The 21,875-nt window shown below is 41.2% G+C and overlaps 2 protein-coding genes across 2 annotated transcripts; both read right to left on the reverse strand.

Moving 5' to 3' along the window:
- Nucleotides 1-570: 570 nt before the first annotated feature.
- On the reverse strand, nt 571-5,963 carry pa2g4b (proliferation-associated 2G4, b). Its single transcript, XM_068733422.1, has 13 exons — nt 5,777-5,963; nt 4,332-4,460; nt 4,150-4,255; nt 3,957-4,026; nt 3,690-3,782; nt 3,536-3,599; nt 3,350-3,428; nt 3,187-3,265; nt 2,979-3,112; nt 2,762-2,856; nt 1,820-1,947; nt 1,592-1,645; nt 571-1,501 (listed from the first exon to the last, which is right to left on the reverse strand). The coding sequence occupies exons 1-13, from the start codon at nt 5,862-5,864 to the stop codon at nt 1,442-1,444; spliced, it is 1,179 nt and encodes a 392-aa protein (XP_068589523.1). The 5' UTR covers nt 5,865-5,963; the 3' UTR covers nt 571-1,441.
- A 909-nt stretch (nt 5,964-6,872) lies between these two features.
- On the reverse strand, nt 6,873-19,577 carry erbb3b (erb-b2 receptor tyrosine kinase 3b). Its single transcript, XM_068732547.1, has 28 exons — nt 19,276-19,577; nt 17,206-17,360; nt 16,930-17,116; nt 15,911-16,036; nt 15,757-15,819; nt 15,455-15,573; nt 14,493-14,634; nt 14,234-14,347; nt 13,963-14,080; nt 13,804-13,877; nt 13,300-13,390; nt 12,640-12,842; nt 12,363-12,495; nt 12,165-12,258; nt 11,367-11,524; nt 11,227-11,283; nt 10,758-10,899; nt 10,532-10,651; nt 10,300-10,398; nt 9,966-10,151; nt 9,718-9,873; nt 9,550-9,625; nt 9,284-9,430; nt 9,108-9,205; nt 8,840-9,016; nt 8,666-8,737; nt 8,150-8,441; nt 6,873-8,004 (listed from the first exon to the last, which is right to left on the reverse strand). The coding sequence occupies exons 1-28, from the start codon at nt 19,352-19,354 to the stop codon at nt 7,088-7,090; spliced, it is 4,395 nt and encodes a 1,464-aa protein (XP_068588648.1). The 5' UTR covers nt 19,355-19,577; the 3' UTR covers nt 6,873-7,087.
- Nucleotides 19,578-21,875: the final 2,298 nt, after the last annotated feature.

Raw genomic sequence — 21,875 nt, forward strand, 5'->3', positions numbered from 1 at the left:
CATTGGTACACAAATTAACTGACTGTCAAATGACTTCACCAGGACGTTCCATGAGTGTCACTTAAGGGACTTCAATAGTTAAAATCATTGATAAAACTGTACAAGGAACTTTCCAGGATATGTCTAGGTCTGTGTCACCTGTGGGTCTTTATGGGTTAAGTGATTGTTCATGCTTCTGAATTTTGCCCCAAAAATGATATTCCTGGCAGTAGTAAAGGTTTTAAAACTGCATTTAGACTTTCATTTTGGGAAATGTGAATACATATGCATCTATAAATTACCTCAGTACTTCTAAAATCATTATTTAATTTGATTAAATAATTTAATAATTGTTTATTAAATGAGTCAGCATTTCATTAACACTTGTCGTTCTACTGTTGGTGGCTGGTGTTCTCTGATTTAGCTTGTAAATTATAAATTTTAGAGTTTAAAGATGTGTCATTAGTCAAATATAAATCAAAGCATGCAATTTTACTTGGAAGGGTGATTCATTACTGTTCAAAACTATGAAAATGCTTCAACTTAGAACAATTAATTGAAATCGCAGTTCAAAAACACAAAACACACAAATGATGTCAGGTGGCTTTTTAATGTTTCCAAAAATAGTCTCTGAAACTGGGATTTGTTTTACAAAAGCATCCATATATCTCACAGGTATGGAACTCTTATGTAAACACAGACTGTCAGACTCGATGGTGGCACCAGAAGACTGAATGCTGAACCCTTGGCAGGAGTTAGGACATCCACAACTGAGAATTATTTATTTTTTTGCTATTTAAATTACTCAACTAGGTCTTAAATTGTCAGTTTTAGAAATTGTTAGCTGAGTAAAATACAGTAGATTCCTAAAAGTGTACATAATGTACTAGCAGACCGACCTAAGCGAGAGCTGTATAAATGCGGTAAATATGCTGAATTCAACAGTAATAATGACCAACGTCATGCCCGTAACTTCAGGGTTCAAGACAGGTGTTACACATTTCTGACCATGACGAGTTAAAACTCATCTCAAAAAAGGCATGGCTTCAGGTTTATGACGTTAAGAAAGTTACCTTTATGCCACACAATTACGCTGACACAGTATTGTGCATTCATCATTCTGGGCCTCTCTGCCAAACTCATATTTTCCATATCTTTCAGGGACGAAGGCTCACGGTCAAACAAATGGTTTTAATTTCCTCTTTTGCAGCATAATTGTTGTCCACTGTTAAGAGAAGACGACTGTCTCAAGGGCAATGAGATTTACTAGAGATGTACGTGTGTGTGTGTGTGTGTGTGTTACAGGTGGAGTGACAGAATTTAGGAGCAGCATCATCCCAGAATAACATCAGTTAGATTCAGAGGTATTCACAGCGGCTATGTGCGCAAGAGCCTCAGACAGCTGGGACAGAAGGATTCGTGGCGTCTGTTCTTTGGGTCATCAGATGTCAGTCAGAGGAATTTATTCTGCAGCTTCAGTCTCCATTACCTGTCCGGTTGCAGTCTCAACAGTCTTTGAGGCCTTTAAAAAACAGAAATGATTGAAATTAGGAAAAATCTATTTATAAACATTTTTTAAAAAATGTAAAAAGCATACTGCCGTCTAACTCACCTTCTTTTTCTTCTTCTTCTGAGTCTTACGGCTGGCTGAGCTTTGAAGCAAAGCCTTTTAATGAAAAAACAAAAGGAGACGAAAATGACTTTCATAACCTCACAATACATCAACACATAATGGCTTTGAAAATACCTAGTTTGCCAACAGAATGCCATAGTGACCCCATTAGTCTAAAGCTCTCAAGAAGAGACTACAACACCCCCCCATCCATCAAACACACTTTACCTTCAGCTCTGCGTCCTCCACTTCATGCTCAGACTTGTAGAGTTCTGGCTCAAAGAGGCTGTTTGTGATTCGGAGCGGTCCGTTGGCCATGAGCAACACGGTGAACTTAAACTGGGCAACAACTTCACCTGGACACAGAGGAGGTTGAAAGTTGCATTAAACAGTGACACATATGAGGACGTTAAATGGTTCGGTTCACAGAGCAAAACGAAGAGTGGACACTAGAACGCTGTTCATCGACTGACTAAAAGGCATGGTAGAAACTCAGACTTCCCTTAGAACTGCATAGTAGAAGAGGCACAAGTAGATATTTTCAACAAATGCTCTTCTTTTTATAAAGCTCTATATAAAAAGACTAAACAAGACAATAATGCAGGAGATATCCTGTCAGGGTGACATTTTAAAATGTCCCAAAAAATAACAATTTATGATACTATGAGACAGTTTTTTTAGCAAGTTTTTACCCAATGTGAGTGGCCTTAGGGCAGATACAAGAGGGGAGAAAGTGAGAGTAGAGGGGCGTGGGGTGCTGCAGCAAATACAATGTTTTGTGAAAATAAATGAATGATAACGCTCATCTCAAGTATTTTGGCTTAGTTTTGTCTTTCTTGTGCATCTATTAACCTAAATCCACTGAAACCAACCACGACCACTGTACAGTTGTTAAGACAAAAGGTCCAGGTAGTTCCTACAAGGCCAGCATCTTTTTCTGGTTGATTGACAACCACGGCATGTCTCCTATGGTCCATTAGAAGCTGGGACAGGCAGAAGGCTTAGCGGCACGTAAATCACAGAGATTACCAGTACTACCTACATTTTCTACACATTCAAGTACAACTTGAACTTTCTGACCTCACTTTATTTTGTTCCCATATGAACAATCCTACAAGATTTTTCATGGTCGATAAAGCCCTTAATTACGTCCCTCATTGCTCCACTCACCCTCTTTCTCATGCAGCACATTGAATGGCTGCATCAGCTCATGTTTGGCACACTCAACCACGCCTAACCTGGCCTTGCCTTCATCCTCAAACGCTCTGAGGACAAAAACAGAGAAAAGAAAAATGAGATGGTGAAACCTGGAAAACTTTTTTCCTAAAGATAAAATAATAAATAAAAAGAGGAGTAAAACATTTGATGTGAAGTTTAAAGATGCTACCTCAGAGTGAAAGGCATTGTATCGAAGCGCCTCTCCATCTCACTGAAGAATGTGCGAGATGTCTTCATCTTTAAGCCGTACACCTTGTTGGGGTCTCGTTTGTAAACGGTGGTCCTCTGACCTCCATCCTTTGCCTGAATTACAAAACATTGTTAGAAATACCTCGCCTTTAATACATTTTAAGCGGAACAATCAAATTTCGTCTCACCTTGCCCTCTCCAGTGCTGATAAGCACATCCACTGCATATACTTCATGCACCTCAAACTCAGCCTTCTCATGGTCCTTCCTACAAAATCAAAGGGACATCATCATCCACTGGTTATAACACTAATCACGTCAGTGACAGGAAGCACTTGCTGAGTGAACTCACTTTTGCTGGTCCGTTGGGTTTTGGATGATAGTTTTCTCACCATCGATCACGTGTTGTTTGAGCTGATGGGAGAGCATGCCTGCACACATTGAAAGAAGTAAGCAGAGTCAATGCATGTCAAATTATATCTAGCAAATGTATACCATTGTAACCCCTCAATCTTGAGGGGGCCGATTGTTCACAAACCTTCAATAGGGGAGCACTTGAATGACTTTGCAATCTTGTTCCAGGCTTCTGTGACCTGTGAGTTCTGAGGGAAGAGACCAAATGATGTTTATTAGACAAGGTGTGTACAGTGATGACATTGCTCATTTCAGTGGTCATGGTGGGTGAGTTTCACCTGATTTCCTGGCTTAACCAGACGCAGAGCAGCCTCAGCACAAAGGTGAGCTGCTTTGATAACGTCAGCCTTCCGTCCGGTCAGTGGGTTATCCTGAAGGGACACAAGAGGACGGATAGAGAGTTACAAGACCAGAAATACCAAACTATCACTAGCTGTTGATGGTATGACGACCAGTAATCAAGTAAATTATATTACAAATCATGGTTCTTGTGAATAAACCAATGAGCGCTGCAGTGCAGATATAATTCAACAGTGATGACATACCTTGGTCACTCCAACAACTAAGCTGTGAGCCACATTTGAGATGAAGCCATCAACGTGAACACCCAGGTCACTGTGAAAACATAGAACAGAAGAAAAAAAAGTATTAACTGCAAATAAAATAGTAGCTATAATTTAATATATAATTATACGATAATTGTACACAAGATGGACATGTATACATTTGGCAGCTTACATTTTGACAAGGTCCCCATCCTTCAGCATGACATCAGCATCACTCTTCAGAGGGGAGTGATGGCACACACAGTTGTTAACTGACACACAAGTAGGAAAAGCAATGCCTGCGAAAGAAAAGAGAGCCAATGAGGGACCGCCGAGTCAGAGGCGGTGATTGATGAGACGCGACAAAAGACGTACCTTTCTTCATGTCTTTTTCCTTCTTGAAGATTTTCCCAGTTTCTGCCATGATGAAGGCATCTCCCTTTTCACACAGGCTGAGCACGGAAACTCCAGGCATAGCTGCCCCAACCACCGTCTTCAGAGCCTCTGCAAAACAAGAAATACAATGAGCCGTAATGTGATTAAAATGATTGGTCAATAACAGTGTTTATAGTGCTGGGCTGCAACTAACATGTTATATAACTATGTTATATTATCAATGACTCTGTTGATTATTAACTGGGTCAGTCAATTAATCATTTGTTCAATAACATGTCAGAAAATAGTGAAAAATGTACACTAAAATTATTTAATTTCAGATTAACTGCAGTAGTAATTTTGAGTTTGAAGGTTTTAAATATATGTGAAATTAAACTTCATGTGGCAGCTGTTCAACCACCACACTGAAAGATGAAACATGGCTGTACTTAAAGACTGTGGTTAAACTGGGCTACTGACAGGTAAGAGTGAGTGTAACCCGAGTGTGAAGGTGTGCACTGCTGGCTTAATTCTGACAGGTAAGTAAACATGGAACCAAGATCACTAAATGTTTATATTTGTTTTTGGAATGAAGAAATTCTGAAATCTTTTAAGATGCTTTTAAGTTAGTTCAATTTACAGTGGATTTACATTCAAAACAACCACCAATTATGACATCACACTCATGACGTTGTGTGCACGTGGCCTTGAAAATAATATAACGTCATTGCATTATTACGTTATTGCATTATAGACCTGCTTCAACAACAGACATCATGTAAAGTTTACGAATTCATGTTGGTGGCTTAAAATTGAGTTTGTGATTGTTAAAGTTAAATAAACAAATGAAGTTTGACTTAATTTAACAAGTATTGGGTTTTTCACTAGCTTATGCTTACCATAGTAACGACAACGTTAACGTAAAATTACTTTAGATGACACTATTTAAATCAACCAGATCTGTAGTATCTTGCATAACAATTTGAGTGGTCTCGACTTAATAACCTGTAAATTCATATTTATATATATCCGACTCGATTACGCAGGCCTATTTGGAACAACTCCGTATCGCCATTCAGTTTTGTACTTGTCATTGTTATCTGTTACGTTAGCAGCTAGCTAACGCTAGCTAGTGAGGTAGCTAGGTCTGCCACATAGCTGCTTAGCTAGCTCACCAGGCTAATGTGACAGCAAACGGCTCGTCAAGACAAATATGTGCTAATGTTAAGAAAAGCTCGGCCCAAATATATAGCGAGCGTTACGTTTCATTTATTTTACACAAAGTCCAGCTTTCTACCACGATGTACCGTTGGCACTGCTGCAGCACATGGCACAGCTGCTGCCTGGGTACGACTAGCTAGCTGACAGGGTTAGCTAGCCTCACACGGATCCTGATACTTGTGGACCGTTAAGTCAAAACGGTTCACGCTTACGATTTCACTTACGATTTGCAATCTCGGCCCCCATCTTATACTTGGTGACCACCAAGTCATCAGCGATGGTCTGCTCCTGTGTATCGTCATCTCCCGACATGTTGGCAGTATGTCTGCGAACTCAGAGTAACTTTTTTCCCCCGGCGGGTGTCACAGTCAGTCACAGGATGGACCACGCTGCACTCCGCATCGGCCCGCCCGACTTCAGTAAGCAGCCTAGTACGATCTCTAGATCCCGCCCTGCTGCCAAAGACACATTCTGCAATCAAGATAGTTCACGGCCTAGCTTGGTGCTTTGGATATTACATCCAAAAAAGGTTAGGTTAATATCATAAATCATATCGTCAGCTTTTAAAATTAGACCATGAACGTGTATTAATAGTCAACAAAATAGTCTGCTGATATACAGACGTTAGGCTATATTTAAGGGGGGAACAATTTATATCAAGGCTTGCAGAAACCAACATAACTGGGAGGTTAAATAAAGAAGACAGTACATGGATGTTTCAGAGACGCTGTTAAGGACAAATTAGAAATAATAAAAATGGGAAAGATTGGAAAGTTATGGAAACATAGATGTGGAATCTAACCTACGAACTAAATGTTAGTAAAGTTCATAGAGTTCACATTACTGTGTTGTGATAAGTGCATTAGTGCATCTTTCATGTCAGGACATTTCAAAAGGGCTTTTAGCAAGCCCTATTCTAACTAATACACAATAACTTGTGGTAAAGCCATTAGCCCATGCCAAAACTGAATTTGAACAAAAACGGAAAGAAGTAGAAGTTAGACTGTCACTTCTCTGATCATCTTTGATCGGCCTCTGACCAAATCGCGCGCAAGTGCGTCACCGATTCATCTGTTCTTGTGGTTCGTATGGTTTACATGCCTCCATCTCATTTCCTGTTGTTCAAACCATATACAGTCTATATGGTTCATACTACAGGTGATGTGCGAAGAAAACCTAATATATATAAATTGCAACCCTGATCAAAAAAACAACTAAAAAAACAATCAATGACACAGGTGATTTGATATTTGCAAAATATTCAAATTTTATTCATTCATATAATAATTCATATTATAATAAATTGTACAAAAAGACTGTTCTACTGAAATGGAACATGGTTACCTCATCTTACTGTAATGTAACAGTGAAGCAATCATAGACTCAGATGTATTTATTTAGGATCTCTTTTATCTTTCAAAGTTTGTTGGATGCTGCAGCTCAAAGAATGAAAGCTGGAAAACTTTACAAAACAACCCACATTTATGACAAGTACGAACATAACCAGTGCCATGTCTCCGTCCCAATCCACATTATTAGGTGCGAACAGCATCTGGCTTGAGGAACAGTCTGCTGTGCCAGTAGTCTGGGTTGTCAAATGATGTGTTGCTGCCAGGCTCCCCAATGCCAGCCAACACCTTGATGTATCCCCCAATCCCTGCACACATGTCCTTGCCCATCTCCTCAGAAACAGCCCTCCCCTTCAATGGGAGGTTCTGGTAGTCTGCCTGCTCCCACCCACTGGGCACCACTCCAAATCTGGTCATCTCCTCATACTCCTCCACCATTTCACCCCCTGCTGTGAGCACATCTGGCCTAGGCATGACCATACCGCTCACATTCCCCTGAAGTGCAGGTTGTTTATTTGTGTTGTGGTACTTCTCCTCTTCCTCCTCAAGCTCTTTTTTCAACACCTCCACTATTTGGTCTGTTTCCTCTGTCTTTGCTGCACTCTTTGAACATGTTTGACTCCCACATCTCTCCCATGCTGTATCATCTCCCTCTATAGAGTTGAAACGCCTGATATCCATGTATTCATACCTGCCTATCCCTTGAGCTGCCTCTTCTTGGTCATCCACAGCTCTGATCCCACTATCAGAGTCTCCAGTGAGCTGATGTTTCTCTGTGGAGTCTCTTTGCTCTGCAACACCTCCTTCACTATCCCCATCTTCTTGCTTTATCCTTACAGCTGAGATTGGTATCAGAGTTTCCACATCCGTTGTTTTCTCTACAGGTAAGCAAGCCATGAGTGTTGGTGAGGGTAATGGTGAGGTTTTACAACAAACTGCCGCCGAGTTGGCATCTGCTTGTGATAGGACGCCGCTGGTTGAGCAAAGAGGAGCACCAGACTCTTTGCTCATGATTTCATACTCCTGGGAGGGATTTATCACCACAAGAGACAGATTATTCTTGAGTCTTGAGTTTCTTCGCCCAGAATGAGAGGCGCTGCAGACTGTGTGCCAAGACAGAATGTGTAGAAGGAAGAAGATCAGGAGGGAAAAGCCACGATTATGTATTGTTTACACTATCACTTACAAAACAGTCAAGTAAATAATAACATAAATCAGCATGCTCCCATCAGAGTGCTGGTAGTTTACCTCTCTGTGGAGTAACACGTGACCCAGCCAGGACATAGCCATAGTGGTCCACCTCCTCTTCTTCCTCTGCAGTCCACACTTTATACGAGGATGGACTTGATGCTGATGAGAGCTTCCTGTGCCGGTTAATGGATAAACGAGGAGTACCCCTTTCAGAGCCAAACCTGGCCCTGTGAAGACTCCCAGTCCGTGAACCCTCCTCATGCAGCTCTGCCTCTCTGCCACTCCCTCTGAACTCTGACCTCTCAGGCAGCGTCCGCACAGAGCTCAGTCGAGACCTCTGAAGCCACAGCTGAGACAGAAAAACCGAAGACATGTACTGATGCAGCAGCTCTAATACGCTTTAATGTGTCTCACTTCCTCTGGTAATGACCCACTGGCACTGTGGGGTTGTAATATTGATTTGAATATGGCTATTGGAAAAGTCTAGTTCAGAGTTTTAAACTGTATCACCTGTGGAATTGTAGTAATGTGTTTGTTTGCATGCATGTGTGTGATTTTGTGAGTGTGTATCACCTGGTGGATACTGTCCACAGGGCTGGGGTTCATTGGCAGGTATCCAATGGGTCCAGCCTGAGAGGTACCACTCTACAAATCAGGGAAGAAAAAGTGTTGTGTTCTCGTTTCCTTTGCCTCTGATCTAGTCACTATGGTCCCAAAAGAGTCTAAAATTTAGGTGCATTTCATTACCCTGTAAGAATTAATTCGTGAACGAGACAAACTCCAAGATGGAGAGTGTTGGAGAGGAGGAGTAGTCAAACCATCCTCCAGTCCTTCCTCATGTTGGTCTTCCAAATCTTCCTGCAGAAGCCCTCGCTCTGATTCTCTTCGATGGATCTCGACTGAGGCAGCTTCTCCCCGTTCCAACTTCAGAAATACATAGAAACATATAGGGTTTAACGTCTACGTGAACAGCCAGTGGACTTAACTTTAGAAAAAATGACGATGATAGCCTCACCTTGATGACAAGATATCTTGGTGGGTCTCTTGCCATGCGAGTGAAGTCACTGGCCAGCTCTTTGAAGGTTGGCCTAATATTTTCATCAATCATCCAGCCTAAAGAGAAGAATCAAAACATGTCAGATCATATCTTTGTGTTTGTGCATACTGGTTGTGATGTCTCATCATACTCACATTTAACCATGACCATATAGACGTCTATGGTACAGATGTGGGGTTGTGACAGTCGTTCACCCTTCTCCAGCAGACTTGGCACCTCCTGAGGCTGCACAGATGCATAGGGCTCCGCCCCGAATGACATCATCTCCCACACTGTCACCCCTGTCCAGGAAGAGAGACGCCACATTTGAATGCTGCCTGCCAGCTTTCAAGAGGAACGTTTATTTTATTAGTACTGTAGAACACGACACACTCACACAAAGAAACCCGCAGCCTCTTACCATAACTCCAAACGTCACTTTGATGAGTGTATCTTCGAAACAAGATGCTCTCCAGTGCCATCCATTTTATGGGTGTCTGGATTAAGTGACACATTGCAGACATGCAATATAAATCAAGGAGACAGTGAAAACCTCTCAACTGTGACTTATTAAATGAGTCATAACAACCTTGGTGTCAGTGTAAATGTATTTCTTGTCGTCGGGATTAAGGAGGTCTGCCACACTGTAGTCAGAAATCTGGACCTGGTAGTCGTTCTTCAGCAGGATGTTGCGGGCTGCCAGGTTCCTGTGGACCATGCAGTGCTCCTCCAGGTAGTACATACCCTGAGACACAAACATGCATACAGTATATACCCTATATATTATTCAAAACATGTGGTTGCTCAAAAAAAGTCTGTAGCTCATGTCACACTTACTTTAGCAATCTGCACACACCAGTTGAGCAGGCGCTGGGGGTCCAGGCTGTTCTTGTGATGCCTGATGTGCTCCAGTAAGGAGCCCTGTGAACTAAGCTGGGTCACCAGTTGCAGACTGGGACCTGGACAGATGCCCAGCAGCCTAACGATGTAGGGATGGTCCAGGCTGCCCATGGACAGCATATGCTACACAGAGAGCAAAAACACTGTTTATTTTTATGACTATGATATGATACGTTGCATTTTGTATGAAATGTTGTACGTATGTGACATTTATTGCTCTTTCTGTAATCCTATAACTTCTTTCAGGAGTGTAAGAAGCTCTGATTCTCACATCAGTGATCTCAGTGAAGGTCTGTCGGCCTGAGCTATCCTGAATGGTTTTAATTGCCACAGGGATCTTCACAGTCTCTCCCTCCGGAGTCCAAACACCCTTAAACACAATTAAATGCACAGCAGCATTCACGTCAATTCACATAAATCTGTGAAACTTGTATCAGTCTTCTAAAATTCCAATGGAAGATCAATCAGTGGATGTGCACAAAGACAAAGAGGTTAATAAATACCTTGTGCACTGTGCCAAAAACTCCCAAGCCAAGGGCTTTGATTTTTTTCAGCTCTGAAGGCCGCAGGATGCGGGCATGAACCTTGGTGCCTTTCTCTCCAGGACCAAGTGGCTCAAAGCTCTGCCAAAAAAATGTCCATATTTCCATTTTTCCTTTCTAAAAACAAATGCATGTGACAGTCAAAGCAAAAGCAGCTCATGTGGTTGGATGGTTTCTAAAGTCTCACCTCTCCGCTCTCCAGGTACCTCCTCATGGCTCTCTTGCGGCGGATGGCCAAGCCTCGGTGGTACAGTACGCCCAGGAAAAACAACACCAGGCATACTATGAAGCCAGCAGGTAAACCTAAAGCTATGCCTGTGATCTGACCACTGCAGAGGGAAGCATAGATAGATGCTAATGTGCAGATTCCAACTAACAAAAGTGCAGAAGTGATTGGTAAGAAATATTGCCTGAAACAAAAAAAGTCCAATCGGGGAACAGTTTATTTGTCAAATTTGCACATATGCATGTCATATGCATGTCTGAATAAAGTTAGTCTCAAAAGAAAATGAGGGTTCAGGTGTGCAGTTTGTGAAGTTAATTGGTGTCTCAATTGTTCAATTTGCAACACTGACCCTGTGTTGTATTGAGTTGTGGATGGATCACACTAAGTGCAGTGTAGTGTTTTATATTCACCAGCAGGGGGAAACACTCACCTGCTAACTGCCAGTCTAGCGGCCTCTAAACAATCATTTAATCCTGGGCCTGAGCATCTGTAACATAAACACATCATTGATTTGATAATTGTTACACATCCACAGATGGACACACACATATCACTTGTATCCAGTCTCACCCCTGTGTGCAGTTATGGTGACATGGTTCACAGTGACCTTCCCTGTTGGGGTATTTGAAGATCAGTCCCCTCTGTCCATCATTTACCCCAGTGGGACAAGAGGACATGCAGTAAGGACCATCTCGAAGGTTGGCGCATGCCATACACTTGTTTGCACCCTAACAAAGAAAGGGATGGAGGAAGACACGTATGAGACGCATCATATTTATGTATAACTTTGGGGAGGCATTGAAACCTGCAATTAACCAAGACACAGAATAAATGATTTAGACCATTGCCTACTACACATGATTTTAAATATAATGGGCAGGAAGTAGCAGAGAGTCAATGCAAAATGTCATCATGGATGTGAACAGCGACTTAGTCAGCATTTTGTTGAGGTTTGTTGCAGATTTTACACATTGGACAGAAGGTGTCACAAGAGCATCAAAAAAATAAAGTTGTTTGAAAGGAACAAATCAAATTTCTTTCAATAATTTAGATAGTAATCATTGCTATTTTCTTCTAATGCAGGGCAAATATTAACTCATGTCTAGAGAGTATTAATATTACTGTATAAAGGTTGTTGGGTTTGGATTCAGAGATGGGAAGACAGAGTAAAACTATAAGAAATGGCGGACAAAAATATGATTCTGAGGGAGTCCATTCCCAGAGGGATTTATGCCCTTATAATGTAGTAACGGTATGACTGTAAAACAAACAAAAAAAACCACATTATTATTGGATAATTAGCTAAATGCAAGTGAAAATTCAAACAAAGACATTGGGCCACACTGTACTATCAAAGAAAGTGATTACCAGTCCAGTACAGCTGGACGTCCTACTCTGCGGCTTGCACTCTGGATGACAGGCAACACACTCGCCATCAGATCCTGCAAATTCCCTTGGAGCTCTAGGGAAACAATATTCAAATAAATATATGGTCAGATAAAATCAATATATTCAACACACAAACAACCCCAGTAAGAATATCAACACACATATGCATCTACTGACCCAGTGTGGAAATTACAGCTACCCACACATGTGCCGTCTCGGCTGTAGTTCCTACAGGAGAGACAGTGGTCGGGGCCCGGGCCCCAGCAACCTGAGTCTGAACACAGCGGGTCACACACATGGCCCTCTGCAACTGCACACACAACAATGTCAGAAAAAGATTTATCAATATAGAGATTGCTAAAAAGTGTATAGTACAGTTTGTTCAGCTCAAAGAATAACAAAAGATAACATGTTTCATTTGGATTATAGATAGGTTCTTTCTGTCTCGTCTCACCACACTCTGCCAGCGGCCGGTTGTTGTTGAAGTTGTTGACTCGAACTCTGCGGCCCCTGAACAGCTGCGGCCAGTTTACTGTGTGGTGGTAACAGAGGTTGGCATTCTGACTGATGTACACACTGCCATCACTGATCTCCCGGAGAGAGCGCAGGCCCAGCGAGGTAAGAGTGTGGAGATGCATCACCATCAGAGAAAAACGCCTTTGGTTGGAAGGTTGGAGGACAGAGGGGGGGAAAAAAAACATTTAAGTTAGCTGGAGAAATATTTATGATATATACTACTGTATATATCAAAGAATAATTTGCAACACTTGTTTGTTTATAGCAGCTCATAACAGTTAGGAGGGTCTAGAGTGTGTGAGAGAGCAGTGATGACACAGTTATACAACTCACTTAACATGTAACACAGATAGATGTGAGTTTAGGCAAGAACACGAGAATCCAAACCATCCTGAGGCATGCAGCATGTTTAATGTCAGTAACATTACATCTTAAGAGCGTTAATACCGTTTGAATATCAGATCTTTCTATATAGAAGAACATTTTGTTGATATATTATTTGTTTTATCAGTTAATCGTCTTCTACTGATTTACATACATTTATACTGGGCTCCAACTTACACATTAACAAACATCAGTGTGTGTACACAAGCCTTACTTATAGAGAGACCTCCCTTGAATTGTTGTGAGACTCGAAAAAACAGACAGATCATTCAGTTCTTTGGGCCACGACTGGATGTTTAGGATATCTGAAAATCAAACGCAGTGATAACATTCAAATCAGATTGTTTTAGGCTATTAACAACATATTGCATGATAATTTTCCAGATTATGAGATGGATAATTAATTGGTGATAGGTGTCGAGAACAGCAACCCACTCTGCTGTCATGTATCCAAGACTTATTTCTCTTTATTTAAACAGCTGTATTACCAAGTGACTGAATGTAACTTTGGCAAGAATACTGAGTGGTATATATATAAAACATTACATTATACTCAAAATTAATTGAAAACAATTGTCACCAGGATTTAGATTTAAAACCTACCAGTGTGCTTTGAATACACTTTAAAATATGAATTGCAACAGTAGTTTGCTACAACATGTAAAACTATAACCAAGCATTGTGATCCATTATTAGGAACAATAAAGTTTATACAAACCTGTTATTTCTCTCACGGTGCGAAACACTTCCAGCTTTTTTGCATCCAGGGGCAGAATGTTTTTAAAGTCATCTCTATGAAGAATAAAACACACAATATGAACAGGCTAACTCTACATAGCTGCACGCAGTGATCCTTCAGGCGGGGCAGGCAATTTACCCAAGAATCCCTGTGACCAGGAAGTGAAGGCTGCCCTGGATCTTGGTGCAGTTGATGAAGCTGTCGATGTTGCTGGAGTCCACCGTCTGTCTATGCTCAGCGCCAGTGCCTTCACACACTACAGGAATGACCAAGCACCATCTTAATCTTTGATGACTGACAAATATACTCAATGTAAGAAGTGGAAGAGAGAGAGAGATATAGATAGATAGATAGATAGATAGATAGATAGATAGATAGATAGATAGATAGATAGATAGATAGTGCCAACCTTTTGGGCAGAGTCCACTGCAGAGCTCACACTGCTTCTGGCCGTCTCTCTCCACCTCCATCTTGTCTGGTGGACAAACGCTTACACAGGAGCTATCGTCCACCAAGAAATGGGCTACAGGGAGCAAGACAAAAAAAAATAACACTATGACCCAGGTTTGCAATATCAGGAAGGCTAGTTAAAGTGTTTTCCACATTGCACAAAAAGTAACAAGACAACATGTTGAGGATACAAACACACAAACAAACAGGCCACTCACTGGGACACTGGGAGACACAGATGGATCCGTACTGATATTTGGCATTAGGGTTGGTCTCCATTTGAAACGTCTGCTTGTTATAGATCAAAGTCTGGGGACACTGGGGCACACAGGCTCCAGAGTCGTTGAAATGACGACATGCCTACACACACCCGCACACGCACAGGCGCACACAGACACACACACACACGCACGCACACACACACACACACACACACACACACACACACACACACACACACACACACACACACACACACACAAGCAAAAATAATTAAGTCCTAAATGCAAATGATGGGTAACTAAGTAAAGAAATCTTAAAGTATAACCATGGTTTGCATGTTTTCGCTCAAAATAAAACAAATCATTTCTGCTAAATATGAATTCTGACTGCTTTCCATAACATAACATAACACTATGCACGTTTTATAAGTCTGTTAGTCCCTCACCTAGTCCAGACTGAAATATCTCAACAACTACTGTTTAGATAATTGGATAAATGTTGGATATTACAGAAAATCAAATCCGGAAAACACATAAGCTAATGTCTCAAAAATAATAATATTTCTGTTTGGGAGCTGCCTCAAATATCAGATGAACCATCAAAAAATAGAATGGGTTGGGTGTTAGTGAGCAGGTTTCAAGTGTCACAAGGAGACACAGACCAGACTATATTACTGTAACAAAAAACCATAGCTGTCTGGAAGATGGGAATTGAATCAAAAGAGCATGCATAGTTTGTAATTTGATAACATCCACCTGTAAAGTCCTTACAGGTGGTTACAATAGAACCAATTCTGGAAGCAAATGAGAAGCAAAGTATTTTTTTACATAAAGGAGGCAAAACAGTTTGAAAAATTATTTCTTTTTAGTTTCCTTTGTTACTGAAGAATAAAAAACCTACGGTATAATGTTTGCAAAGACTGCCTTTGTCTTCATTATGTCAAAGACGAAGTACTTACAAAACAATCCACATCCAGAGGGCCTTTACATCCCGCTGCACATTCTATGTGACAGCAGTCCCTGGGGCTCGTCCCAAAACAGCGGCCATTACACTGTGGAGCGCACACCGTCTTAGTCACTGAGACACACAGGAGAGACGGGTTAAACAGAGGTCACCAATGTGCATATGTATGTGTGTCTTTCTCTCTGTCTCTGTGTATTTCTGTCTATGAAGAGAGACAGTCAGTGAGGAGAAAGAAGGAGGAGGAGAGAGAGAAAACACAGAGAGAAAATCAGGGAAACGGAACAGTTGGGCACTCACAGATCTGACATTGGTCCTCATTTGGGCCCCAGCAGTAATCTCCACAGGATTTGTGGCATGGACCTGACAGAAGCAAAGAGAGGAAGTAGCTATCAGAGAGAGTATCTAGAGATAATTTAAAGATAATGTTAAATAGGACTAACCCAACACCAACCTCTCTCTCCATTGTACTGGATGTTAATTGGAGCACTATTGTCCCTGATAATATCTTGCCAGAAGATCCAGGGGCCGTAACTCAGGTACTTGTTGTTGATAATCTGCACTCCTCCCTCCAGAATCTCTGTGATGAAATGGTGAGAAATTATGCAGAGAGAACGCAGGCTGGATGTCCTTTAGCAGTCGTTACAGCAACACTTTAGACTGCAGCCCACAAATTAAGATGTAAATACTTTTTACATATTGGCTAAAATATAAAACAAGAATACTAGTGGGTACAAGGGAAGACGTACAGGCAGTAAAGGACCTAAAACTAAATGACCCAATGAATACTTTTTAAAACAAGGATTCATATCACATAATTGGAAGGTACAGACTCAAACACAATCGTCACATACATATTTGACCTCTGCATTTAATCCATCCAAAGAATTTTTAGTAGCATCATGACAACTGCACCATAATTTTTATTGTGCATGTGGGCTCACGGTCACACTGTCCTGGTTTACTGGGATTTACTGATTAGAACAGAGCCATCGTTAAAGCTATTAGCAACACCTGCGCTTTTCCTGCAAGACCGAGACTAGAGTCTGAATATCTGCTGTGAAAAAGGCCTCTGAGACAGACCTTAGATAAAGTGCTATATCAGGATGTCAAGGATTTGGGGAATGGAAAGAGGGGAGACTAAAACTGAGTCCCTGCATGCCTTGCCATAAATAGTTTTTATACCACTTAAGAAGACATGAAGATTAGCTGACAGTGAGGATAAGTGGAGATTGGGATTTTCCCTAATTGTTCCAATACTTTGTCCTGCCATTCTTTCAACGTAAGAGTAATTGTCAGTATTAAGATCAACATCTATGTTTCTCTGCACATAAAATGACACATTTAATGTTTCTTTGGACAAAACTTAAAGAAGTTTACATAGAAGAACAACACAGTAAATCTTAAAAGCACATTTCACACCAAAATAAATCTTTTGTCCATGCTTGTGTTTTCTCGGTTAATCCTCTTTACCTGTCAGATTTGCGAGGCCCAGCTGCCGCAGGCCGTTGGAGCCGTCCTTGGGGTAGTTGAAGAAGACAGAGAGAGCAAAGCGTCTCTCATAAAGGCTGTTTCCTCTGATGACCCGTAGTTGCCCCAGAGGAATTTCCTGAAAGTGGCTCATGGCAATGAGGACATAGCCAGTCACCTCGCGTATGGCCTGGAGGGAAAGAAGAGGAGCGCACTTCTACACCTTGTACATAGAAATCAGTTGAAAGACAAGGCTTTTGGGATTTGGGGATTTTTTACCTTGAGGAAGGAGAAGTCCCGGCAACTCTCAATCTGAGTGATCTCCAGGTTTCCCATGATGATCTCACAGCCATCATACCGGTCCTTAATCAAGTTGTACTGAATCTCCTGAGAACCTGTGGAGCTCAGTCCGTTCTGCGTACCAGGACACACCACTACATACACGGAGAAGAGAGACAAATATTACTCTACTTCGTTTAAAGGGCGATTTAGGGACTGGTGAAAAGAACCTTGGGTCAATGTATCATTGTACTTGTTATATATTTTAGACCATGTCAGAGGTTGTGTACACTTAGCTTATTTACTACACATCCAGGCAGAATGCGTTGCAGGATCACATGTACTTAACATCACATTTAAGTCATTTGCATACAATGCCCTTGTGTTTTTTTGATGAATTTTTCTGTCTGGTTTCTGTTAATTTCTGTAATGCTTGAAGATAAATTAGCAGACTCTAGAAACTGTTTTGAGTTGTGTAATCCACCACAATGAACATCAAGTCTGTATCATGTTTTGTCAGAGTTATCATTGCAACATAATGTGCTATATTACAGTCTGACAATTATGTGATTTTGACAAAGATGAATGCAGTCTGTGATGCATTACACAATTCAAGCAAGTTTTAAGATTTGCTGTCTGCTGATTTATTTTGATACCATACAGAAATGTATGGAAACCAATGGCAGCTTGGAATGCTTGAAAACAAATAACATATTTGAGTGAGAGGGTTATATTGTGCAGTACTTATGGGCTTGGTCTTCTTGATACTGCGTGTGCTGCTGTTTTCGCTGGAGAGTTTGATGCGAAACACAGTAATACAGACAGGCTGTAACCCTGGTATATGGAGCAGTCCAGGCCTGCGGCTGATCGAGTGGTAGTTGAGGGAGAGGGGCTTTTCTCAGACAAAGTTCCTCATTGTGACAAAGCTATAAATGTGGACTGTGTGTCCCAGTGACTGAAGAGTGATGCAGTGATAGACAGTGCTTCTGTGTGTGTGCATGTGCGTATGTATCTGAGTGTCTGAGGGGTCTGCGTGGCTGAGATCATACCAACAGACAATGGGCCTTGTGTGAGTAGGACTTTCTGGCAGAGGGAAGGGAAATATCATGAACGTAAGGAGGATTGCACACTATTTTGTACTGACCAACAAAAACTGTGGAGCTGGCCCTTTATGTGCAAAGACAAAACACCTGCAGCTGTCAACACAACCCACATTTCCTGTCTTTATTGGGGACATGCAGAGGTATAAATCAAAATCTTCCAGCTACACTAAACTGAAGTTGATCCCCTCCATAAACAAACCTTTTAGGCTTGTTGCGTGGGGTTTTTATGGAAAATTGCATGTTGACAGGTGTAGCGTATCCCATATCTTTGTGCAAATATAGAATAAAAGTGGAGAGTTGCATGATAATTCTGACTATTACAGCAATTAAAACGCAATCATGCACAAAACATGCACAACAAAGCTAAATCTTCTTTTGAGAAGAAAATTTGTGATTTTCAGTTAAACAAAAACATCATCTGCAGATTGCATGTATCAACATGAACAGGACCAATTGTTCTCAGTAGCTTTTTACAACTGGGATCATTGCCATGCAAGCTATTTTGTCTCCACAAGGGCATTGATGTTGCTGGCAGCCATCATGAGCAGAATATAAAGTGCCGATGTATTGCTGCATTAAGGGCCTTGATTAAAGCCCAGTAACAACAGTAAAAAAGCTCTCAAGGAGGAAAGCACAAAGGAAAGAAGAGATGAGGCTTAATAGTTTATAAAATGTAGCCCCTTAACCTCTGACAAGTCTATATGGCATCCATGTTAATTACTCTATTATATTCTATCATTGTAATACATCCTATTCTATTCCATCAATATATAGTTGCATACCATGTTAGAAACTGTGACAATTCAATGCAAGCAAATGCTGAGGAGTAACTGCCAACAGGTGAATTGAAGCAAGAACATTTTATATAATAATAATAATAATAATAATAATAATAATAATTCATTGATGAAATAATGTAAATTAAAACAGGCAAGACAAGGTTTCATATAAAATAAAATCCTCTTACCTTCGTGGGTTTGGGATGATGCTGTTTGTAGCCACCATGATAAAGTCACACTCAGCAATATGACTCCCCACTTGATCATGTTGATGTCGAATCTATTTAGTGAGATATGATCATATCACACAGGTGTAGGTAGTCCTACGATGAGCCAATGTTATGTAGTATGGATCAAAATAAATCTTTAGGTCCCACGCTCTGTCTCTGATAGACGAGAGAAAAAAATAGTTAAAGTGAAGGAGAAATACAGCTCCTTATACAAGACTTCGCACTAAACATTAGTAATAAGAACAGAGAAATCGCGCCAATTGCAAAAGTAACAACAACAACGAACAAGTGGCAGTTAATTTTGACGCCGGGCTTCCCCTCCCAGAGAGAGACATGTGATTGGCCAGGAGTCCGATGTATTCACCAATCAGAGGTTGGTCCGTCATTTTTTTTTTTACGAGCTGCTGCCTCAATTGTTGCCCTGCGCATCCAAACGGGTAAAATCATGATAGATTAGAATCGAGATTGTTTTTATTCTTTTATTTAAAAACACAGCAGGCCCATATAGGTAAAGCTGAATAACATTTAAATTAATGTACTTTTACCTTTAGTATGTCAAGTTGACTATGTTTGTGTATGAATTGATTAAAAACAACTTTTTGATAAGCAAATGTTTGTTATCCAGACCTTTTGCATGTGCACCAGTGTTAACACCATGTACCCTATATGTCCCTTTTTGTGCAGTTATTTTGGTTTCATGTTGCCAGCTGCTGCATGAGGAAGCAGTACTGTGGCTCCCAGTCAGCAGCCCAGTGCTGAGTGGCTGCACTGTCTTCCCTGTAAAGAGCAGTATTGTCCCCACAGCCCTAAACTGGTTAATCACCTCTTTGATGCGTATGGAGCGGCCTGTCACAATGGGGCACATTGTCAGATGGTCAAGTGACTTCTGAACCCAAAACAAGAACAAGCTTAATTTGAGAAAATGGCCTCAGAGCAGGCAAGATTCCTAAACATGAAACTGCGAGTGAAAAGGGAACGTCTCACTAATAGATAAATATCAGTGACTTGACACATGTCCTGTTACTCATTTTTTGTATGAGAGAGAGAGCGGAATAGTTGCTGTTTGTTTGGAAAAATCCCCATCTGGGAATTTGAATAATAGTGAGACTACTCAATCATGTAGCATGGTCCAAGTACACATTAATTATCCTCGCGTCAGCCTGTACTAGTTGAACTCATAACTGTCCTCCCTGTCCAGCAGGAGGAGACAGAGTCTAAGGATTGGTGCTCAGATAGCAGAGCTGCTGTAGGGCCTGTGGGAGGTGAACTCAGCCAGTGTTTGCACCTACATGGTTGTTTTATATGATTATTCTTTGACCCAGTAGTTTTATTACAAACTCTTCTAACAGATTGATCTGCTAAGATTTGTCCACTTGCCTGTGGACTTTGGCTCTGAGTTATGCTCTGCTTCATACTCTTAGATGCTTGTTTGGAAAAGGAAATGTACTTATGACTTCTGGTGACTAGTAGTTCTTTTGATTACCAATGTTGAATGCACTTATTGTAAGTCGCTTTGGATAAAAGCGTCTGCTAAATGACTGTAATGTAATGTAATGTAATGTAATGCCTGTTGAATGACAGAAAGCTTGACAGAGCAACGATACTCAGTAAGTTGAACAATTTTTTTTTACAAGCTGAGTTAGTTAACATAAACAACAATCAGTGTGGATTTTGTCTGTCTTGTATAAAATGGTATAATGGGAAAATATCACAGTTGCATTTTGGTGAGTGTTCTCACATTCTCAGTTGGGTGTCTGCCGTCAGGTCAAGAAAAGTGGCTTCAGTAAAGGCCTAATGGTTTCTGCAGAGTCCGACAGTTTCACATCGCCAACATGGTGTCAGCCTTGGTGGCCCTGTCCCTTCCAAGGCGAGCTGTGGGGGTGACTGCTGTGGCCTTTTGCAGTTGCCACTCCCTTCAGGGATTGATGAATTGATTGTGGGGCTGCTGCCAGTGTGTCTGTGCCCTGGGTGAAGGCGTCCCGGTTACGGGTGGGAATCCCAGCTATGGCATCCGCCCTGGGGCTACTATTGTGGCAGACCTGCAGGGGGCCATGGGGGCTGGTGGCCCCGGGAGCAGCTCTGACCCACATACTGCTGTCACACCCCTGGAGACACAGCGGCACTCTCCCCTACACGGACCTCTGATTGGCCCAGACAAAATGACTCTCTGTGGAGTGCTACAATTCCAAACTACCTGATTGTGCCAAACTTCTCTTGAGGGCAGCAGTTAGGAAAGGCCAAAAGAGAAAGACGACGCAGATCTGTGTCCTTCCCACCTAATTCACCTGCTCATTTTCAATAATCAAGCTCGTCATATGTGCTGTTAAGTAATCTGGCATTTTTCTTAATTGGGAACTGGTACATTAAACAATAACTGAGCTAAAAATGAATCCTTGAGCAAGTTGTTTAAAAAATTCTATATAAATCAATAGATTCTGGGGTTTTCAATGTGATGGATGTATGTAAGAATCTTAAACTAGCAGGCAGATAACTTAATAAACAGATACATAATTATATGTATGATAACACAACATGATAAAAATGAGTATGGCAAAGTA

This window comes from Cebidichthys violaceus, unplaced genomic scaffold, assembly GCF_023349555.1.
Source record: "Cebidichthys violaceus isolate CVI_PGR_0920_01 unplaced genomic scaffold, fCebVio1.0.p SCAF_6, whole genome shotgun sequence".
NCBI lineage: Eukaryota > Metazoa > Chordata > Actinopteri > Perciformes > Stichaeidae > Cebidichthys > Cebidichthys violaceus.